At 39.6% G+C, this 18237-nt stretch overlaps 1 protein-coding gene across 1 annotated transcript in view; it reads right to left on the bottom strand.

Moving 5' to 3' along the window:
- HSD17B12 (hydroxysteroid 17-beta dehydrogenase 12) overlaps nt 1–18237 on the bottom strand; it is a 95675-nt gene that overhangs the window by 1786 nt on the left and 75652 nt on the right. Inside the window, 4 exon segments of the mRNA XM_075502530.1 lie at nt 120–269; nt 7134–7199; nt 12137–12218; nt 17673–17707. Of these exon segments, the coding sequence (XP_075358645.1) occupies nt 120–269; nt 7134–7199; nt 12137–12218; nt 17673–17707 (333 nt within the window).

Below are 18237 nucleotides of genomic sequence, written 5' to 3'. Positions count from 1 at the left end.
TTACAATTAGAAGTTGAAGAACAAAAATTTTTACTATTCAAAATTATTCTTTACTGTTCTTCCATAATAAACACATACAAAGGACATTCCAGATCCTTACATTTTCCAAGGTGACTTACCATGAGTGCATGGGGTAGGCACCCATTGGTCCGGGACTGCAGGCCTACCGTGCCTAAGGCAGCTCTGACATACGTTTCAGGACTGGGCTTATCGAAGGTCGGCTTGCGAATTTTGGACATTTTTGTTGCCACATAATATGGTAGAACACTCTGCACATAGGAAAGAGCGTGTTAAGCAGAGAATGCTTTCAGATTGACTTACAGATCCATCAAGGAACTAAAATAATTGGAAATTAGGTAACCTGTATACTGAATTCTAGCTTAAGCTAGCCTTCTTTGTGATTCTCGTTATAAGATCACAATGTACAATATCAAAAACATTTTTAATCAGATACCTTGTGGGCCACATTTGGAATGTGAAGGATAGATAGCTTAGTGGTCTGTTGACAGTCAGCATCCCCAGTTGGGGCCCTAGAAAAACTACTCTTGCAAGCCTATGGCTGAAAAGCCTTTCTTAAAATTTGTGAGTGCAAAACTTCATTCCATCTGTTTAACAGAAAATACTGCAGTGTTGCTTCTCTGTAGTAAACCCCCAACGTTTGCTTGGGAAGGAGGCGCAGAACCCAAGACAGGGATTTTATGCTTGAGTAACAGATCCTCAGTTTGGCACCTGTACAGAGAGAAACACAAATGCAGGAGGAAGAAGGAAGAATGGAAACATCAGGGCACTCGGAACACTGAGCTTGTAACTCCACAGGAGGGCTTGGAGGAAGGAGGAGGTATTGGTACTAGAGTGGAAGACCTCAAGGACAGAAGGAAGGATCAATAAGTGGAGCACAGTTAATGGGCTTTTATAGCAATGTTTGGAAGAAACAGAAAAAGTGACGGTGCGTCTCAGAACTACCCAGCCCTGGCATAATGGAAAAGCAAGAGGAAGCGGCATGGGTATGTGGTTGACAGAGGGACACGGGTACCACAAAGGCATGTCTGTGGTGGGGCAAGATAGACCTGGGGGATCCAAAACCACATTCCACCTATCCCCAGCTCATGCTACTGGAGAAGGAAAGGGAAATGCATGTACACTTGCACACTAGGAAGCAACCCTCTTTCCCCATAGTCATGGTTTTGGCATTGCTTTCAACTTGTCCTCAATCTAGGCCTCTAAAAAAACAAGTAATCAAAAAGCCCTGGTCTATAGCCACTCAATCAGATATTGACATACCAGATCTCACAAGATTTGAAAGGTTGGAACCTTATCACTCTGACAAGGACCTCCTAAAGCACTGACAGTTTGTCTGTGGGTATAGTAGTGATTCAGTACATACAGTGACTACTACCCATCACAGTAGTGAGCGCTATGATTCGTGTACCTTTACAGCAGATATCCGAGAAGCGTGCATCCACTTATGCTGCACCAATGGATCTCAAAATGAGAATATAATTTCAGAACTCAGTACATTTGGGCAAATTACAGTTTGGAAACTTGCTTCCCCATGTTAGTCTCTTGAAGAACAATGACCACACATGCTTGACCTCAGAAACATTAGCTTTACTATCACACTCTCGGAAGCATAGCACAGGTGGGAAAGGACCTCTTGAACTCTCATTGATTATTTATCCATGCCATGGCTGTGCACATGTCAACAGGAATTCAACTCACAAACAGGAAGCAGTGGTATGTCTGCTCATTCCTTCACATTAGAATGTTAAAACTGTGCACTTCTCTCTATAAATAGGACTTTCAAAAATATACTGCATGAGTCCACTTTCAAATGGAGAGGGAAAACTTGGAGACCTGAATTTCAGAAGTGTAAGCAGTTACCATTGCCTTTAAAATCGCCAAAAGCTACAAATGCTTGGATAAGAAAACTACTCATTCTGTTACCGTAACAGCATACGTACCTAGTTTCAGCTCCAGAACGTGAACCTCACCCATTTTTCAGATTATGTTTCTGAACTGAATCTCTAGTTTGGTGTTTTTAAAAAAAAAGAAAATTCTAAGCTTCTTATTCACCACCAAATTACATCTTCAACATCCCCACACAGAGTGGCACGATGGTAATAGTTAAGATTTATTTTCTGTCTTCCTCTGCTCAAAACAGGCTTAAGTGAACTGCACTACCCAGTTAAGCCACTGGATAGCATGAAGGGGCAGACAATTGTGCATGAGGATACTTGAAAAAGCAAGCATACAATAGGCACTACTGGTTAGCTATTGATCCACAGACTTCAAGGCACATAGAAACATAGGATTACACTCCAACATTTTTTTTTTCCTCCCAAATGCTCTCTAGAAAACAGGGACAGGTATTTAATTTCAGAAACATAAGATTTACCATCTTCCTATTAACTGTGCCTTATTTTAACAGCTATGAAGAGACCTGTTGAATCCATTAAGTTAGTTTTCCCTCCTTCTTCCTCCCCACAAGGATCTCAGACATTCATGAACCATATCTAAAACTAGCATGACAGATTTAAAAAAAAAAAAAAAAAAAAAAATCTTTCACTGCCTAAGCATTTTGTATTCAGGCAGATATAAACCCACACTACCCGGGCAAGGAACTGTATAGAAAATTCCTTGTCTTTATCCAGAGAAAGCCTAGCCTGCTCTCCAGTTTCAAAACATGCCTTAAAAGGAACTTATATCAATACAATGTCTCTTGCTCTCTTAAAACATTTACAGGGCTTACAGCGCTGATGCTTATTAAAATTGGCCAGCACTCAGAATTGGGGTCTTGAATGTTGTATGGATGCAAGAACTGATATTAAGTCCTGAACAGAAGCCTCTACTAATTATGCTACATTCACATGAAAATAAGCCCCAAAAAGTCAGAATACCTTGTTTACACAATTTTATCACCTGTTTTACCTTTTTTTAAAAAAAGAGCTGAACTCTTGAGCATTTCCAAAGAAGTCTCTTTCCATTTCTCTGGGGAAAAGGAGGGTGGGGGACATAAAGGGGAAATGGAAGAATTGCAGCAACCACAGCTGACCTGTACAGAAAGCTAAAGAGCAAAGTTAAACAGCTTTGCCAGAAGGCAATGCCATTAGTCTGGTGACGGCACACTTTTGTGAATACCTGGAGAGAGAGATGGGCTTCTTCAGTGTGGTGAAAAGGAGGCTGGTGGTGACCCAATACCTGCCTATAATTATTTCAAGGGCAGTTATGAAGATGAGAGCCAAATAAAATAACAAGAGGCAAAACTGTCCATTTTGGCTGTGAACTTTCAGACTGGACACTAAGGAAAAAAAACATTTGCTGGGAGAGCAGTGCAACACTAACAGATTGTCCGGAGAGGTCACGGCATCCCAGCCCTTGAAGGTTTTCAAGATTTGGCTGGATAAAGCCATGACTAGCCCGTGACCTTGTATTAGCAGCAATCCCACTGCTAACACTAGGAGAGCAGGAGGTTAGACTAGAAAACTTCCTAGAGATCCCTTCAAACAAACACTTCCATGATTCTGTGATCTGATATTTCATATAGTGGATATGGTAGAAGAAAACAGGTAGTGGAAGTTTTCACTGTTCCACTTTTACTATAGATAGTAACAAAGTATCGAGGGAAAATACCAATACTGACTGAAGTTTAAAAAAATGGGAGTAAGAAAAAGGGGTAAAGAACCAAGCAATATTTTTAAATATATTCAAAGAGCAAAAGTTTCAAAAGAGTCTGCAGAAACCTTTCAGGGAGAGATTTTTCCAAAAAAGTCTTGAGAGAAGTCCTTGTCGTCTTCTTCCTTATTCCTTTTCTTTTTGCTTATCTCTTTCTCTTTATGTAAACACACACAGAATTTTAACCTATGCTATAACTGTGCTGCTTCTGTAAAATTAAGCAGGCCTGTCAGCCAGAAAGAGTATATTTTTAATCTAAAGATGTCTGCATTGCAATAAAAGCACTATATATTATCAAAACTAAGCTTCCACAGAGAAGGCAATTCACTTGAGCAAAACTGATTACCTTAGGTTGAACTTCAGAAATTGGTAAAATCCCACCTGCACTTTGTTTCTGCTTTTCACACAGTGGTACTCTGCAGGTACTGGCATGGTAAAAGTTAACTGTTTTAAATGGTGATCTCAACTGGAAGTGCAAGTCTGGAATTAAAAGTGCTACATTTCTGAAGGTCAGAGAGATGAACTTCAAAGAATCTAAAGGAGATGCAGTCTTCCAAAGGGCTTGAAGAAGATACGTCAGCTAGTCTTCACAGGAAGGTACTTGTAATATTCATTAGTGGTTTATAGTGACTTAGGCTGGAACAAAACGACAAGGACATGGACTGCAATAAAATTAGCATAACAAATTGAAGCTGTGACAGCTATTGGTCATCAGGCCCACATCACTCAGAATGGCAATTCACTGTCTACATTTAGGGGCAAAAAAGCAGTGCTGTCAGGAATTCAGCACCCTTAGTCAACATGGGAGTTACAAAAAGACAGCTTACCGCAACCTGTTAATTCTTGTACAGGAAAACGTAATTGTTGACCCAGAAAAGCCATTTGTTTATAGTGTTAAAAATGTAAGACACTAAAAACTTTTTTCCTAGCTTTTCCATATCCAAAAGGTAGAAAATCTTTCCCATGCTATCTACATTCATACTGTGTTTAATGCCTTTAGCCAAGCATGAGTTACTAGGTTATTCACCTTTTCAGTTTCAATAGGTACTCCATAGTCATAAATGAGCAGTACCCTGCTCCTTCTTCGTTTTCCTCTCAAACTGACAGAGTACTACTAAAGCAAAATCTGGGGAGGAGGAGACTGCCTGGTTACAAATGCACATAGGAACAACACATCTCAAAGATGTAACACTTCTTTCTCCTGCAAGCATCTGTCTCTAAATACTCTCTCGCACTGAGGTAACTATCAGCAGCTTTACCTGAGAAAACACCAGAAAACAGAGAAAGAGCTTAGACATCATACTGCAACCAACACACACACAAAAATAATCACACCCAGCTATATTGCCAGTGAAGCTGTGTGTTGAAGGAGCCCATACCTCACAGTCTGTAGGTAGGCTTGAGCAGGAAAGAAATTCTACCAGAAGACTTCATATTATTGATGTAGAAAAGAGAAATACTCTACCAGTTCCTTCAGTCTCATTTGGAGACTCTGACCACAGATTAAAAGGAGGACACATTGCATGTAGATGAAATGGATTGGCAGAACAGCTGTCTGATAACGAAGCTAAATCTGCAAGTAATACAACTTGAACCACACTGCGGAGACACAAGTAATATAGAAGGGTAAAAGTGACAAGAAAGCTGTAAGGAACTTGCAGTATGGTAAAAATTGACCCATTGCTGGACAGTTTGGGGCTGAAGCCCGGGAAAGGCTTGGAAAGCCCTGTGAGAAGAGAAAGTAACAAGGAGACATAAACACAAAGTTGCTCCAGCTCAATCCACTTCAAGAACTGAGAGTACACACAAATCACCCTGTACGCTGAACGTGTACCTATTCGGAGTGCTACCTTTTTATGCATCCTTCATTGCTGCACATTGGTTTAGCTGAAGGTACATCCCAGGGTGCTAGGACACAGCATGAAGCACTCTGAGAAGTTATGCTTTGGGAGCTCTACAGCAAGTTATAATCTGTTACCAGCATAAAACTGATGTCATCTAGTCTGTCCTTGAGAAGGTCTATAACAGTAGTTAGAATGCTTTCAGTGACCACCTTTGCTAGCTTCCTCTCCACTGCTAACAGACTCCAAAATAAACAGCATCCCTTAAGATGTTTAGTATAAGGTTTAAATCTAGGTTTAAATTAGGTTCCCATTAAAGGGTCAGTGACGGCATGGGAATAGCTCACCCAGCAATTGTCTTTTTTCTTAACACAATTCTCCCTCAGGAACTGGGACAGCACATTATACTAAACATCTGGGACTAAACATCTGGATACTAATCTGGATACTGTACTGGAAACTGCAGGACATTTCCTGGTGATAAGTTCTTGTTTTGCTAAGTATGCTTAAAGGGAAAAAAAAGTCTAGCACGTCAAAAAGGTAACATAGCCCTAAGTTGTTACCAACTTCTCTATGGTTTTAGCCAGTAACAAAAGTTGTGCTCTCACACTTAATGATTACACAAATAAGGCAGGCAACTTTGTGCCTTACTCCTCATAGGACCTTTGGAGTTCAGCTGGTTTTGAGAACCACTATACAGAATAGGGGAATGACGGGAATGGACATAAGCTAATCCTGTTTGTAAGAATATCCCTAACTGAATTTAAAAAAAAAAAGATACACCACTGTCTTCACAGTACAGGTAAGCTCTTATACCACCTTTATCAAACTGACTATTGCTCTGGAGAGCAACAGGTGTAATAAGTAATGAAAAACTCAGTGTTTGCAGCCAAAGCTGGAAATTCCAGCTACGTTTTGGAAGCAAACACTAAGAGTATGTGGGAAGTGATATTAAAGCAAAATCACATAAAGTGGTGAGAGACTGGTTTGGTTTGCTTTTATGCCCCATCAAAAAATAATTAAAACCATGGAAGGTAAAAAAATGGGGGGAAAAAGCAAGACTCATTAGTAACGTGGAAAGCCAGTACTAAAGAAAATTAAATCAGTCTATTCCATACAAAGGGTCTTCGAGGCTTTTGTTTGTTCTTGCTACTATGCTTACACTAGCAGTTGATTCACTGACACTGCAGGGAATGGACTGCAACTATTCTAGTCTTTTGAGCAGTTACCCATTGAATCTGTACAAATGCACTCCAAAAGCGCATTCCAGTAGACTAAGTTGTATAAAGATGTATTCTACAGAGTTGCACACAGTTTTATGGAATGTTTTGTACTTAAAGGTTCAATTACCATCATCAGCTAAAAAAAAAAAAAAAACCAACCAAAAAAAACCCCAAAAACCACACCACCACCACCAAAAAAATACCCCCATGTTTTTTCTTGCTTCAAGATGCATTGTTTCAGAATAACTTAAGAAAGCTGCTAATGGGATCAAAGGAAATCCTTATCCTTAATCTGCGTCACATATTCATGAATAAGAGAATATGCTGATTTCCTTTTGTTACCAAGACACCAATGTTGCTGTGGTAACCACACTTACATGAAACAAATTCTACTCACCTGCACAATGATGCCCTTGCTCTTGTATTCTGCATGGAGGCCTCTGGAGAAGTAATCCACAAAAGCCTAGAGAGAAAAGAAGGGAAACATGCAGCATGCTACACATTAAAAAGGAAACTACAGTTTGCAGGTTTTTGTAAGCATATTTGAATTACTATTTATAGTTCCTGTTTTCAAAGTGAAAAACCTTAGGTTTTCAAATAAACTTTGCATATTAGAGCAATGCCATCTGAATAGAAACCCTATGCTTACAAAGCACTTTTACAGAAGTGAGGCTCAATCCAAACAAATAAAACCCTTTTTAATTTAGAAGAAAAAGAAACTAGATTTGTTACATAAAGCCTAGTTAAAAAAAGAAAATAAGACTTTGTATGTTCACATTGTTCACTATGTATGTCATCGTCTTAGACTTTTTTTTTTTGAGTGGTTTAAGTAGGTTTCTCTTGTGCATTTTTTTTTTTTTTTTAAACACAGTGTGTAAATACTCAGTCTTCTGCCTTTACACTTAAGAAATGCCACCCTATAGTGATACTTCTTCCTAGTCCTGAAGTCCACCTCCACAGATTCTCTTCCAAACTTCTGGAAGTTTTAGAAATTACAAGACTAAAAGTTTAAAGAAAGAAGTGAAAGGGCTTAAAAGGTGGATGCTAGTACCTGCCTTCAAGATGCCCTCACATCTGATAGAGCTGCCTCCATAACCATGCCGAGAAAGTATTGTCCTAATAACCCAAGGCTACTCAGCAGTTCAAACCAGCATAGATTCCCCCTCCCACAGTTCTTCTAAACCACCTTTCCACTTTTCCCTCCTGCAGTCCACTGAGATGAAATATCCGGTTCTGCTATGGTTTCTTGTTTTAGTGAAACAATACAGCCAAGGAGGATGAATGGAGTACCTTCAACTGAAGGAACTAAACTCTCTTATCCATGCTTGAAGCTAAAATAAATACTAAATAAATTAATTCAAGTTGCTTCAGACCAGTTTCAAAACAAACAGCAAAGCTCTAGTATTGCACCTGCTTTACAGTCTTCCTTTGCTGACCATGTCACCATTGGATTAACAGAAGTGCTAACTGGAACCAGTGCTAAAGCTTGCAGTGCCCAGTGTTTTTCCTATTAAGGTCTTCCTACTGAACTGAGCCTATAAAAGAAGCAAAAGAAACACTCCCACGCTACTGGGCTATTTCTACAGACACTTTTCTAAGCATAAACAAGATCTGAAAGAAAACTAGATTTTGCTGTGTAGCAGATAGGTGCTTTTATTCTTCATCTTCAAGTTGTGTGCACAAGCTAGAAGGAGGCTCATTAAACCAAAAAGTTTATCTTCTGCCCAACTGTTCTTTCCTTCTCCCTTTCCTCCAAGTACAAGTTCTTAATGAAATCCAGTACTCAACAAGTCTCTGAAAATCAGGCCTAGCAGCAAGGGTTCAAGTGACCTAGTCATGCTACTGCAACAATAAGGCACTTGCATAGACTTGCAAATAATTCAGTGCAGTCCCTAAACACAGTTGCCAGATGTATGTGTGATAACTGCACAGAATATATCAATAATCTATTAAAAATAAATAAAAAACTATATTGTGTTAATCAAAGGGCTTTGATCATTCAAATTTCTAACTATTTCTACATGACAGAGTCCTGAAATCAGCTACTGCTCCAAATATGGAGAGACAGTATAAAGAGATGACAGTGTCATCTCTACTGGTTGCAAAGACCTTGCAATAAAGATAATGTTCATTTTACATAAGAAAAAGCAACTTCCAGTATCCAAATAAACTTTGGAGTTTTTCTTCTTGAAGAATTTATTCCAAGACAAGGTGGGTTTTCTACCTCCAGATCCTCAAGCCCCCCAGCCGCCTCTAACTTAAAACAGTCTTAAGAACGTCATCTAATTAAGCATCCCCTGAATGAACAGATAAACATTGCATTAAGAAAACTTCTTCTCCTTGGATATCCAGTAACAAACCCAAATACTAAAGACATGGGGGCGCAGAAATTGTATTTCACTTCTCATTAGTATTAATGCAGGTAGATAGGTAAGCCTGTCAAATAGGACTATGACTCCTTTATAAGCGTCTTGTTTCATTGTAAAATAGGGAATTCTCCATGGGAAGGTTAAAGAGTTGGACTGCGTCTGTTCCTGATAATTAGCCAAAGCCATTGACTTAGACCTGAAGGATACTATGCTTTAAACCCCTGCTATATAGATGAGGAAAAAAACCTCCTAGAAATTGCAGATACAGTCTTTCTATAGCTACATTAGGGGAGTCACTTTCATGCTTACTAATCTTGCTGTGGTAGAAGATGAGCAGTGCTGAGAATAGGCAGATTACTTAACCTGTAATTGAGTTTTGGGGGGAGGGGAGGAAATATTTGAGATTCTCATTGAAAAAAGACTAACCAAAGCAGTGTAAGGCGTATTATCACTAAAATCAGAAGCTCAATTCATTCCATAAAGCTGAAGGCACTGCCACAATGAAAGTGACCTTTCATATTGAAACAAAGAACTGCGCTCTCAGGAAACAGCTATTTCAAGAGCAAATTTTATCAGCTAAAACTAATTCAGGCTTTCATAATTTCTAAACTTAAATATCTCTTCCTTTAGTATGAATAAAATAGTGTGCATCAATTCCTTTCTGGAAATATGAAGACGTTACCGAGACTCTAGAGGAAACATAACATAGGTCTGTTCTGACATGAATGACATACTGAAGGTTTTTCTTCATCCTGTCAAGGTTCTGCTTAGACTCTGAAATCCTTGAAGTATTTAAGGTAATTACCGGGTGCACCTGAAAAAGCTGTAGTGCCATACTGCCTTAATACCAGTGTAAATGTCTCTTGCATTTAGTTTTATCACATATACTTCAGTTCCATACTGTTTACCCATATTCCGTCTTTACGGCATTAACTGGAGACCTTTTAGGTGAACATTTTAGAAACACCTCTAAATATCTTCAGAAAAAAAATAAGACCAGCTGCAGAAAGACAAAACTGTCCTAGTGACACAAAGAGAAACCAAAGCAGATAAATCTAACATGAAATGTAGATCTAGAGTATTAACTTATGAACTGGTGAAATAAACCAGCCTACTGTGGAAGAAGACAGGAAATTTCAGTAAAAGGAGTGTTTGGCTAAGCAGGGAGCTTCTTGACGAACTAAAAATGAGCGTATGAGAGACAGAAACAAGTAGAAGTAACAAAAGAAACATAAAACATTATTGGGTACTTCGGAATAAAACGCAAGCTAGGCAAAGACTAGCAAAGGACATTAAGGGTAGCAGTAAAGGATCCTACAGATACACTAGTTTTAAGAGGAATTCCAGAGAAATGGGGGTCTGTTGATGCATGAGGGAGACAGCCTACAGATAAGGGATAGAAAAAGGTTAAGGTATTCAGCATTTCTCTGGCCTTTGCACAGCCAAAGCCTGCTCACATGCCTCTACGTGCACCAGCTTTGTTTAATGAAACAGATAGGCAGAGGCAGCAACTATTTAGGGACTCCTCAGAGAAGCTCGATGTATTCAAATCCATGGAGCCACCATGGATTCACTCAAGAGAGCTGAAAGAACTAGTCTGTATGTATACAAGCCTGCTGCCCACGATATCTGAAAAACTATGGAAAGTGAGGGAGGTCTTTGACAACTGGAAGAGGGTTAACATATCCCTCCTTGAAAAGGCAAGAATGATCCCGTCAGCTTTAACTCAGTTCATGGAAAGGTCATGGAGCCCTCCTCTTGGAATTCATTTCCAAGCACATAAAGGACAAGAAGATACATCAGAAACAGTCAACGCAGATTTATCAACAGCAAATCATGTTCAGCCAACTAAACTGCTTTCTACAATGGAGTGAACTAGCTTTGTAGATGAGGGAAACAGGTTTTTAATATATATAAACTATATGTGTGTGTGTGTATAGAGATATATTTTCACTTTGGTAAAGCTTTTGACACCATCTTCTGCAGCTTTCTCATTTGGAAGTCAAGCAGATATGTGCTGCAACGACAAACTGCTGGCCAGACTGAAAATCGGCTGGACCACTAGACTCAAAGGGCCATGATCAATAGCTTGACATCTGGCTGATAACAAGCAGAGAACTCTACAGATCAATACAGAGGCCCATATTCTTCAGTATCTCCTACCAGTGACCTAGATGATGACACAGACCATGCCCTCAGTGAATTTGCAGATGACAACATTAGATGGAGCACCCGACATGACAGAGCTTCAGGCCAGAGAGACCCTGATAAACTTGATTATTGTTAAACATCATGAGATTTCTTGACTGGCACAGAGTGAAGTGCAAAGTTCTGCATACAGAGTGGGATCATGTCATGCCTTAATTTTGCTCGAGTAGCAGCCCTGCTGCAAAGAACCTGCAATTTATGGTGGCTGCCAGGGAGAAGGATAAGCCAATAATCCACTCACTGCAAGAACATCAAATGACATACTGGGCTACATTAGCAGGACGTATGGTCAGCAGATCAAGGGAAGTTGACTATTTGGTAATGGCAAGGCCTTAGAGCTCTACCCTTCCTCTTACCTAAAATGCTAAAGTTAAGGCAACTAATAAAAAAGGAGGACAAATGTTTGCTTCCAGCAAGCACCAGAAGAGTCCTACTTAAATAAATATGCATCTTCAATATATACGTATATATATCTTCAGTAAGATTAGGGAAAAAAGTTTTGAAGACAAAATAAGAAAGTGTTAAACTTGGTCAATGTCCTTTCTCAACCTCACGCTAGGCTTAGCTTGCTTGGTACATTAGCATCCTTTTCCATGTAAAAGTAGAATCCATGATGAAATATGTAAAACAGTCGTCTCCATGCCAGTAAACCCTTGCACTCATTTTTCTCTCGACTTTCCAGCTTCCACTATTGGAAAAATTTAAGTTAGAAACTCAGGACTTTTACTTCATGAAAGCACCACTAGATGGACACCAAAACACTTATTCCTGTAGTGTTGGCTTATGTTTGACACTTGATTTCAGTGTGGAAAAGAACACTTACCTTGGTTGCGGAGTAAAGAGTCAGCAGTGGAACTGGATACATCCCAGCGGCTGAGGAGATATTCAGGACTACACCTTTTGATCTGAAAGACAGTGAAGATATATTATTGTGAAATAAAGGAAATATCTTTCATGTTTCAGAAAATTATTGCAAGCCTAAAGAAAAAACTTTCAGGATGCAATTAAGATCTGTTTAAAAACCCCAACCAAATCCTAAATTGAATTTTTTTTTACTATGACTTTAAGCACAATGTAAGTATTCAAGCAGCTGGTATAAATCAGGAACAGCTCCAAGGTCAATACAGCAAGAGAATCAAGCTCCATACATATATATTTATATACACATACACTGGGCTAAACTATGCTAAACCAATTGAGTGAAGCTGGCACAAGTCCAAAAGGCAACTTCTAAATGTCGGGCTAGGGTGGCAGAAATGGCAACACAAGTTTGTTGTATAATTTACACTTTGATAATCCCTTTCATCTTCTAAATGTTACTTCATGATGGATCTTCAAGATAGGAAGTATCTGAATCTACTGCTCAAATACGGAAGTGTTTTAATATAGTGTGGAAGATATTCAGTGGATGACTACAGAAAATAAGAGTTGTTTTACAGCTGTATTACGGTAACACTGAAAGTATTCCACAAAAATATTTAAGTAAGGGTACCAGTCTGAAGTTAGCTACCACCTGCTCTGCCAAGCACTTCTAAAGCATGTGCAGGTAGGACAGAAAGTAAGACTCCTGGATTTCCCAGCCTGCTGACTGATTTTGAGCATGTCTATTTCTGTGACTAGTTTTACCTACAAAACCAGACACATATTTAGTGCTAGGTAGAAAGAAGAATTAGTTTTAAAAGCTTCAGGCAGATTAGGACAAGTATGCTGTTAGAAGGTGCTACCAGGCAGTCCAACACAGTGAAAGATGCATCTCAGCTTCTTCTTACCCTGTAGTAAATTCAAGCCAGTTTACCTGAATGTACTAAGTATGCCATGTTTAGTGCAGAGTGAGAACATTCACACAGGTCGGCATCACACAGCTCAACTCCTGCATATTCACGTAGGAGTTTCTCGTCATATTTGTTCATCCACGTATACCCTATGCTGCTGCTGCCACAATGATTTAAGTAGCCATCTTGAAAACAAACAGCTGAGCTTAAGTGACCCTTAAAAATTAAAACGATGTAACTCTGAAAATTGTGACAATAGATTCAAACCACCATGGTTTCTGCCATGATACAAGTGTGAATTAAATCTGTGATTGATTCACCTCTAGAAATGAGATGGCTAACATGACAGAAAAGAATCATTTCAGTCATTCAGGATTTCAAACACCTTTGGCAAAGTTCATTGTATTTTTCAGGAGTTATCTGCAAGGCTTGGCTGGTGAAATAAAGTAATAACGTGAATCAAAATATGTATTATGGAGAAAATAAGTCCACAAATTAATCATGAATTTTCACGACAGCAAAAGGTTAACAGTGGATGCCAGAAGTTTTTCATATCAAGACAGGTGGTGCTTGTGATATTTATTCATGAGCTCAAATGGGGATTAGCAGTGAAATGAGTATTCATGCAGTTTTTAAGAGATTACCAGATTGGAGAATGCTATAAGGAACTTTTTAAAGAGCTCAGACTGCTATGTGAACAGACTACAAAATGGCAGATGAAAAAAAAATCAATATTAACAAAACCAACAATGCATACTAAAGAAAATAACGTGAATTAATCACAAACCTTGCAGGACTCTAAATCAACTATCCGCTCCCTGGAAAACCTGAACAAAGTCCACAAGGAGTTCTCTTTCGTGCAGCAGTCACCAAAACCAGCCAAGGAACAGAATGGTGGGAATGGCAGGGACAGATCCACCACCACTGAAATCTTGTATTACAGTCTATGGAACACTTTTATCCCTCCATATATAGGACAGAAATATTAAGAACCTGGTGATTTAAGAAAGGGGAAAAGGAGAAAAAAAAAACCCTGATACACTGATGAGGTGAAAAGATAGGTTCAATTTAGCTACTTAAGAGACTATTAAGAGCAGTCATGATAAGAGTATACAGACTAATGAATGACAAAGATCAAGATCTTGATTTATCCTCTCAGAATACAAAAGAAAGATGACATTTATTTAAATGAAAGACTAAAATTTAGGTCTGATAAAAGGAAGTGCTCTTCCCATATTCAGACTATGGGAGTACTTGCAACAGAACTTAGTTGAGGACAAAAGCTTAACAGGATTCAAAAAGGGGTAAGCATTTATAGGGATAAACACAAGCCTCGTGCTTATAAAACAAACAAGCTTTAGAGGAGAGGTTGGCATTCAGCGTGTAAAGCACAGGTCTCGCAGCACCTGGCTAGACTGCAACTTTCCAGCAGTAGTGACCATCATCTAGGTGCAGTGAATTAATGGTCTGACCCAGTGAAGAAACCCTCTTGGAAACACAACAAATTAATAGCAGCCCTTTGCAGAAGCTCCATGTATCGGTCTCTTTGAAGCAGTCAATGCCACTGTGGGTTTTGTGGTTTGTATTTTTTCTTTATAAAGAAAACAGTCCTAGCCTTAAAAGCTCATAACTCAAAAACTCCAGATAAAAGGAAACTGAGAAAAGCATGTGCGTAGGGGGAACACTTCCAATTACAATATTGCTTCTTAGAGGAATTGCAGAAGAAATGTTTTTAGGGAGGGATCTGAAGAACTACGTGAGCATTGGTGCAGCAAAAAGAATTTTTGGCTCCATCCAACTCAACTGTGCACTTAAATAAAAAAAAGTTGGTCAAGATGAAGAGAGCCAGGCCCACACCCTCACACCTCCCCATCATTCTACCTTAAGTGGTCCAGTGCCGGGGAGGCTATATTTAGCCATCTCCCTGTTGCTGTGGCAACCAGCGCCTGCTCCAGCTGCACACCAAGTGGAAAGAGCAAGCTTCCTCTGTAATGTAATTATGCACTTGCTACTTCCCTGGCAATAAATACCATAGTTTGATATTTGTCTAGAAACAGTCAACTGATTTTTGTTGTTGTTGTTTTTGTTCCTAAAGACATCAAGCCTCGATTTTCAGTTCTATGAGTCTCCCACCTTAGACAGTAGCCTGAAAATTTACAGAGGGTTAAAAAAAAATTTACAGAGAGTTACGCTCATTTAAGTGTAATAGGAAGCTGCAGATTATAAATTGTCACTTTAAGTGTTCAGAGCACAGGAGAGGAGCCACAGCAGAGAATCCAAATGCCATTACCAGAAGTGGCATTCATCTAATGCTGTTTATTATAAATAAAAAGTAACAGACACACCAAGATGCAGTTGTGTTTTCTCCTTACAGACCTGGGTGCAAAGCATGTAAAGCCTGCTCTATTTCTGTATTTATCTTGTCATACATTGCCATAAAACCAACACTCAAATACGTAAAAGTACACACTATAGCTGCAAGATGCTATAGCGTACTACATCACATCTATCTACTCAACAAGCTATCCTCCTTGAACAAGTGAGGAATAACGATGGGATTCCTAGTCTAGTTTTATTCTTAGAGCCTGGACTCCTTTTTCCTAACCCACGGTCCCATGCGAGAAATTTATGGTTGGCCCAAAGAGCAGCAAAGTACAGCTACCATTCGTTCATGCTCTTGGATTTGCTGGACAGGCGTGTCCTCCTGTGTTTACAGACTCTTAGCAGTGTTAATGGCCTGTGAGCTATGACTATGCAGGAGTCAGCAGCTGCAGACATTGCTTTTGTGCACTGCAAACCCAATTGACTTCACAAAACCAAACAGAAAATGGAAGCTTTTTCAAATATTTTTCCCTGGGACAGAAACCAAGGCCTTCATTCACATGGAGCAGTCATTCAAATTGGCTGCTCACACACAGGAGAAAGTTCAAGGTGTGTACTTTTGTATTTTTTAACCACTATTAACCTTTTCTTTCCAAGGTTGTTCATGAACATTTATCCTTGAGATTCCCGAGGTAGTTAGGAAAAGTGAGAAGAAACATGACATGGTGTGCTCAAGGGTAGTCAGAACCAGAAGTCAGCAGGATCCTGGTTTGGTGCCTTTCATTCAAATCTTCTTACCCAGGTTAATACGTAACAGAAAAACATACACAGGATATTCTATAAGTAGAGTATACATCATTCTGTCCTAAGAAGCTGAAGAGACCAACTCTGCCAAATGGATAACTACGACATTTATTTAGACAAAGAAGAAACTGAGGCAAGAAATTGTTAGAGCTTCAAAGTTCCAAAAATTGATAACAAAACAACATTAAATCCTTGGAGAGCAGAATGGCTTTGGTCATGTTGGCATCTTCAGAGGGCAGTGGTTTCACAAAAGGCAGGTCCCTTTATCTATCAATAATAGTATATGGGCAAGGAGTAACTTTTGACTTACAAACCCTGAATAGCTACCACCACTGTACTATAATCCTCATCCTCTACTCCAGCTTTATTGGGAAATATTACACCCCCACCCCAGAGCTCTGTCTTGGGTCTTCTTTTCTAATTCAAGTTTCTTTACGTGAAATAAACTCTTTCTTATCTCCTGACTGTTTAACTAAAAATCTAAGGCTTGCCATCACCCTGGATACTGACTCCCATACTGGCCACTAGCTCTGACAGTTTGTACCCACGAAGAAATTTTGGTTTAGATGTGAAACATTTGCTCTGCATCTGTGTAATGCTTGAATAATTGAATCCTGATCTGCAATGAAGACTCCCAGATAGTGGGAAGATACAAGAAATACCATTTTTTTTCTTAATCTTTTGTCAGATTTAGAGGTTTGCCCCATGTATATGCTCCTTCTACGGTATTTGTTTGGAGGCAATACCATGGTGACTGTCATGCATGGTTCTACACAGCCTTCCTCAGTACTTCGAGCATAGCTCAGACCTGACCTAGGGCAACCCCCAGCAAGCCAGGGTTAGTACCTCAACAGAGATGGCAAACAGCTTGGGACAGTCAACATCAGCTAGAAAACAGCCTGGAGGGACTACACAGAAACTATGCACCTTTTAGTTTCACCTGGGAGCTAGCTAGGAAGTCAGTACACGTCTTCTGCGGCAACAGTGGTGTGCGTTAACTCTTATTTTAAAGAGCTGGTCTCCAATTCCACGTTTCCAAATGATCGCAGACTTTCCTCAATATACCTCCTACTGTATAATGAGAACATATTCTTTGCATCCATTTTACTTCCAATGACTTAGAGAAATAGCCTTAAGAAGGTTATTCCCAGGAACTGTAACCACCCCCTCAGAATAGCAGGTTGTTGAGTTAGTGCTGATGAGTCAGACGGGCTCTTTAATTCTGTTCTAAAAGGAATCACCACAACAGTGGAGAAGGGAGAGGAAAAATAAAAAGGGAATCGAGTGGAAAAGGCTTCCACCGTCTGATGATTCATGCACCATCAGCGTGACTCACCCAGCATTACTCTGCCTTTAAAACATGGAGACTAGGCTGATTAGTCACAGTAATGAATTTTTCAAGAAAGGATTCTCCCCTATAAATAATGATGACTTTGTCTGGATAGTGTTAGTGTGACTCACCTTTCCAGCATGCCGGGCAGCACCAATCGTGTCATCTGCAAAAAGAAAACATTCGTGATGGCTGAGAATGCAGACACCAGACAGCCAGAGACCGAGGGAAGCCTCCCTTCCTCCCAGAAGCAGCTGCCACCCCCTCCACCCCAACCAAGGCTCAGGGAAGCAGAGACCATACTTTGCGTAGGCAGTTTGTTTTTATTCTACCTGGATATCTTGGCTCTGTCAAGTAGTGTGTGCACTGAATCTGGTGAACCCATCCAGCTAGTAGCATAAGTACAATAAAAGTAAATAAAAAAATGTCTTCACCGCTCTGCAGCATCCATGGCCTCTAAAGAACGTTAAAACACCAGAGTACTACAGTACATGTACGATCTTTCTCTCCCCACAAAAAGCATCTGTCTTCCTCAAGACTAACTAAATTTACCACCTATGCCAAGATTCAAGACAATATCCAATGCATCTTAGCTAGGCTTACTGAACTGCTGATTTTAAGTTAAAAATAAATTGTGGAGCAGCAAGAGCACTGGACAGAACTAGTGAAGATAAGTTTCCTACATTACATTTCCTA

Source organism: Mycteria americana, chromosome 5 (genome assembly GCF_035582795.1).
Source record: "Mycteria americana isolate JAX WOST 10 ecotype Jacksonville Zoo and Gardens chromosome 5, USCA_MyAme_1.0, whole genome shotgun sequence".
NCBI classification, from domain to species: domain Eukaryota; kingdom Metazoa; phylum Chordata; class Aves; order Ciconiiformes; family Ciconiidae; genus Mycteria; species Mycteria americana.
This window is presented reverse-complemented; position numbering and strand designations above follow the sequence as displayed.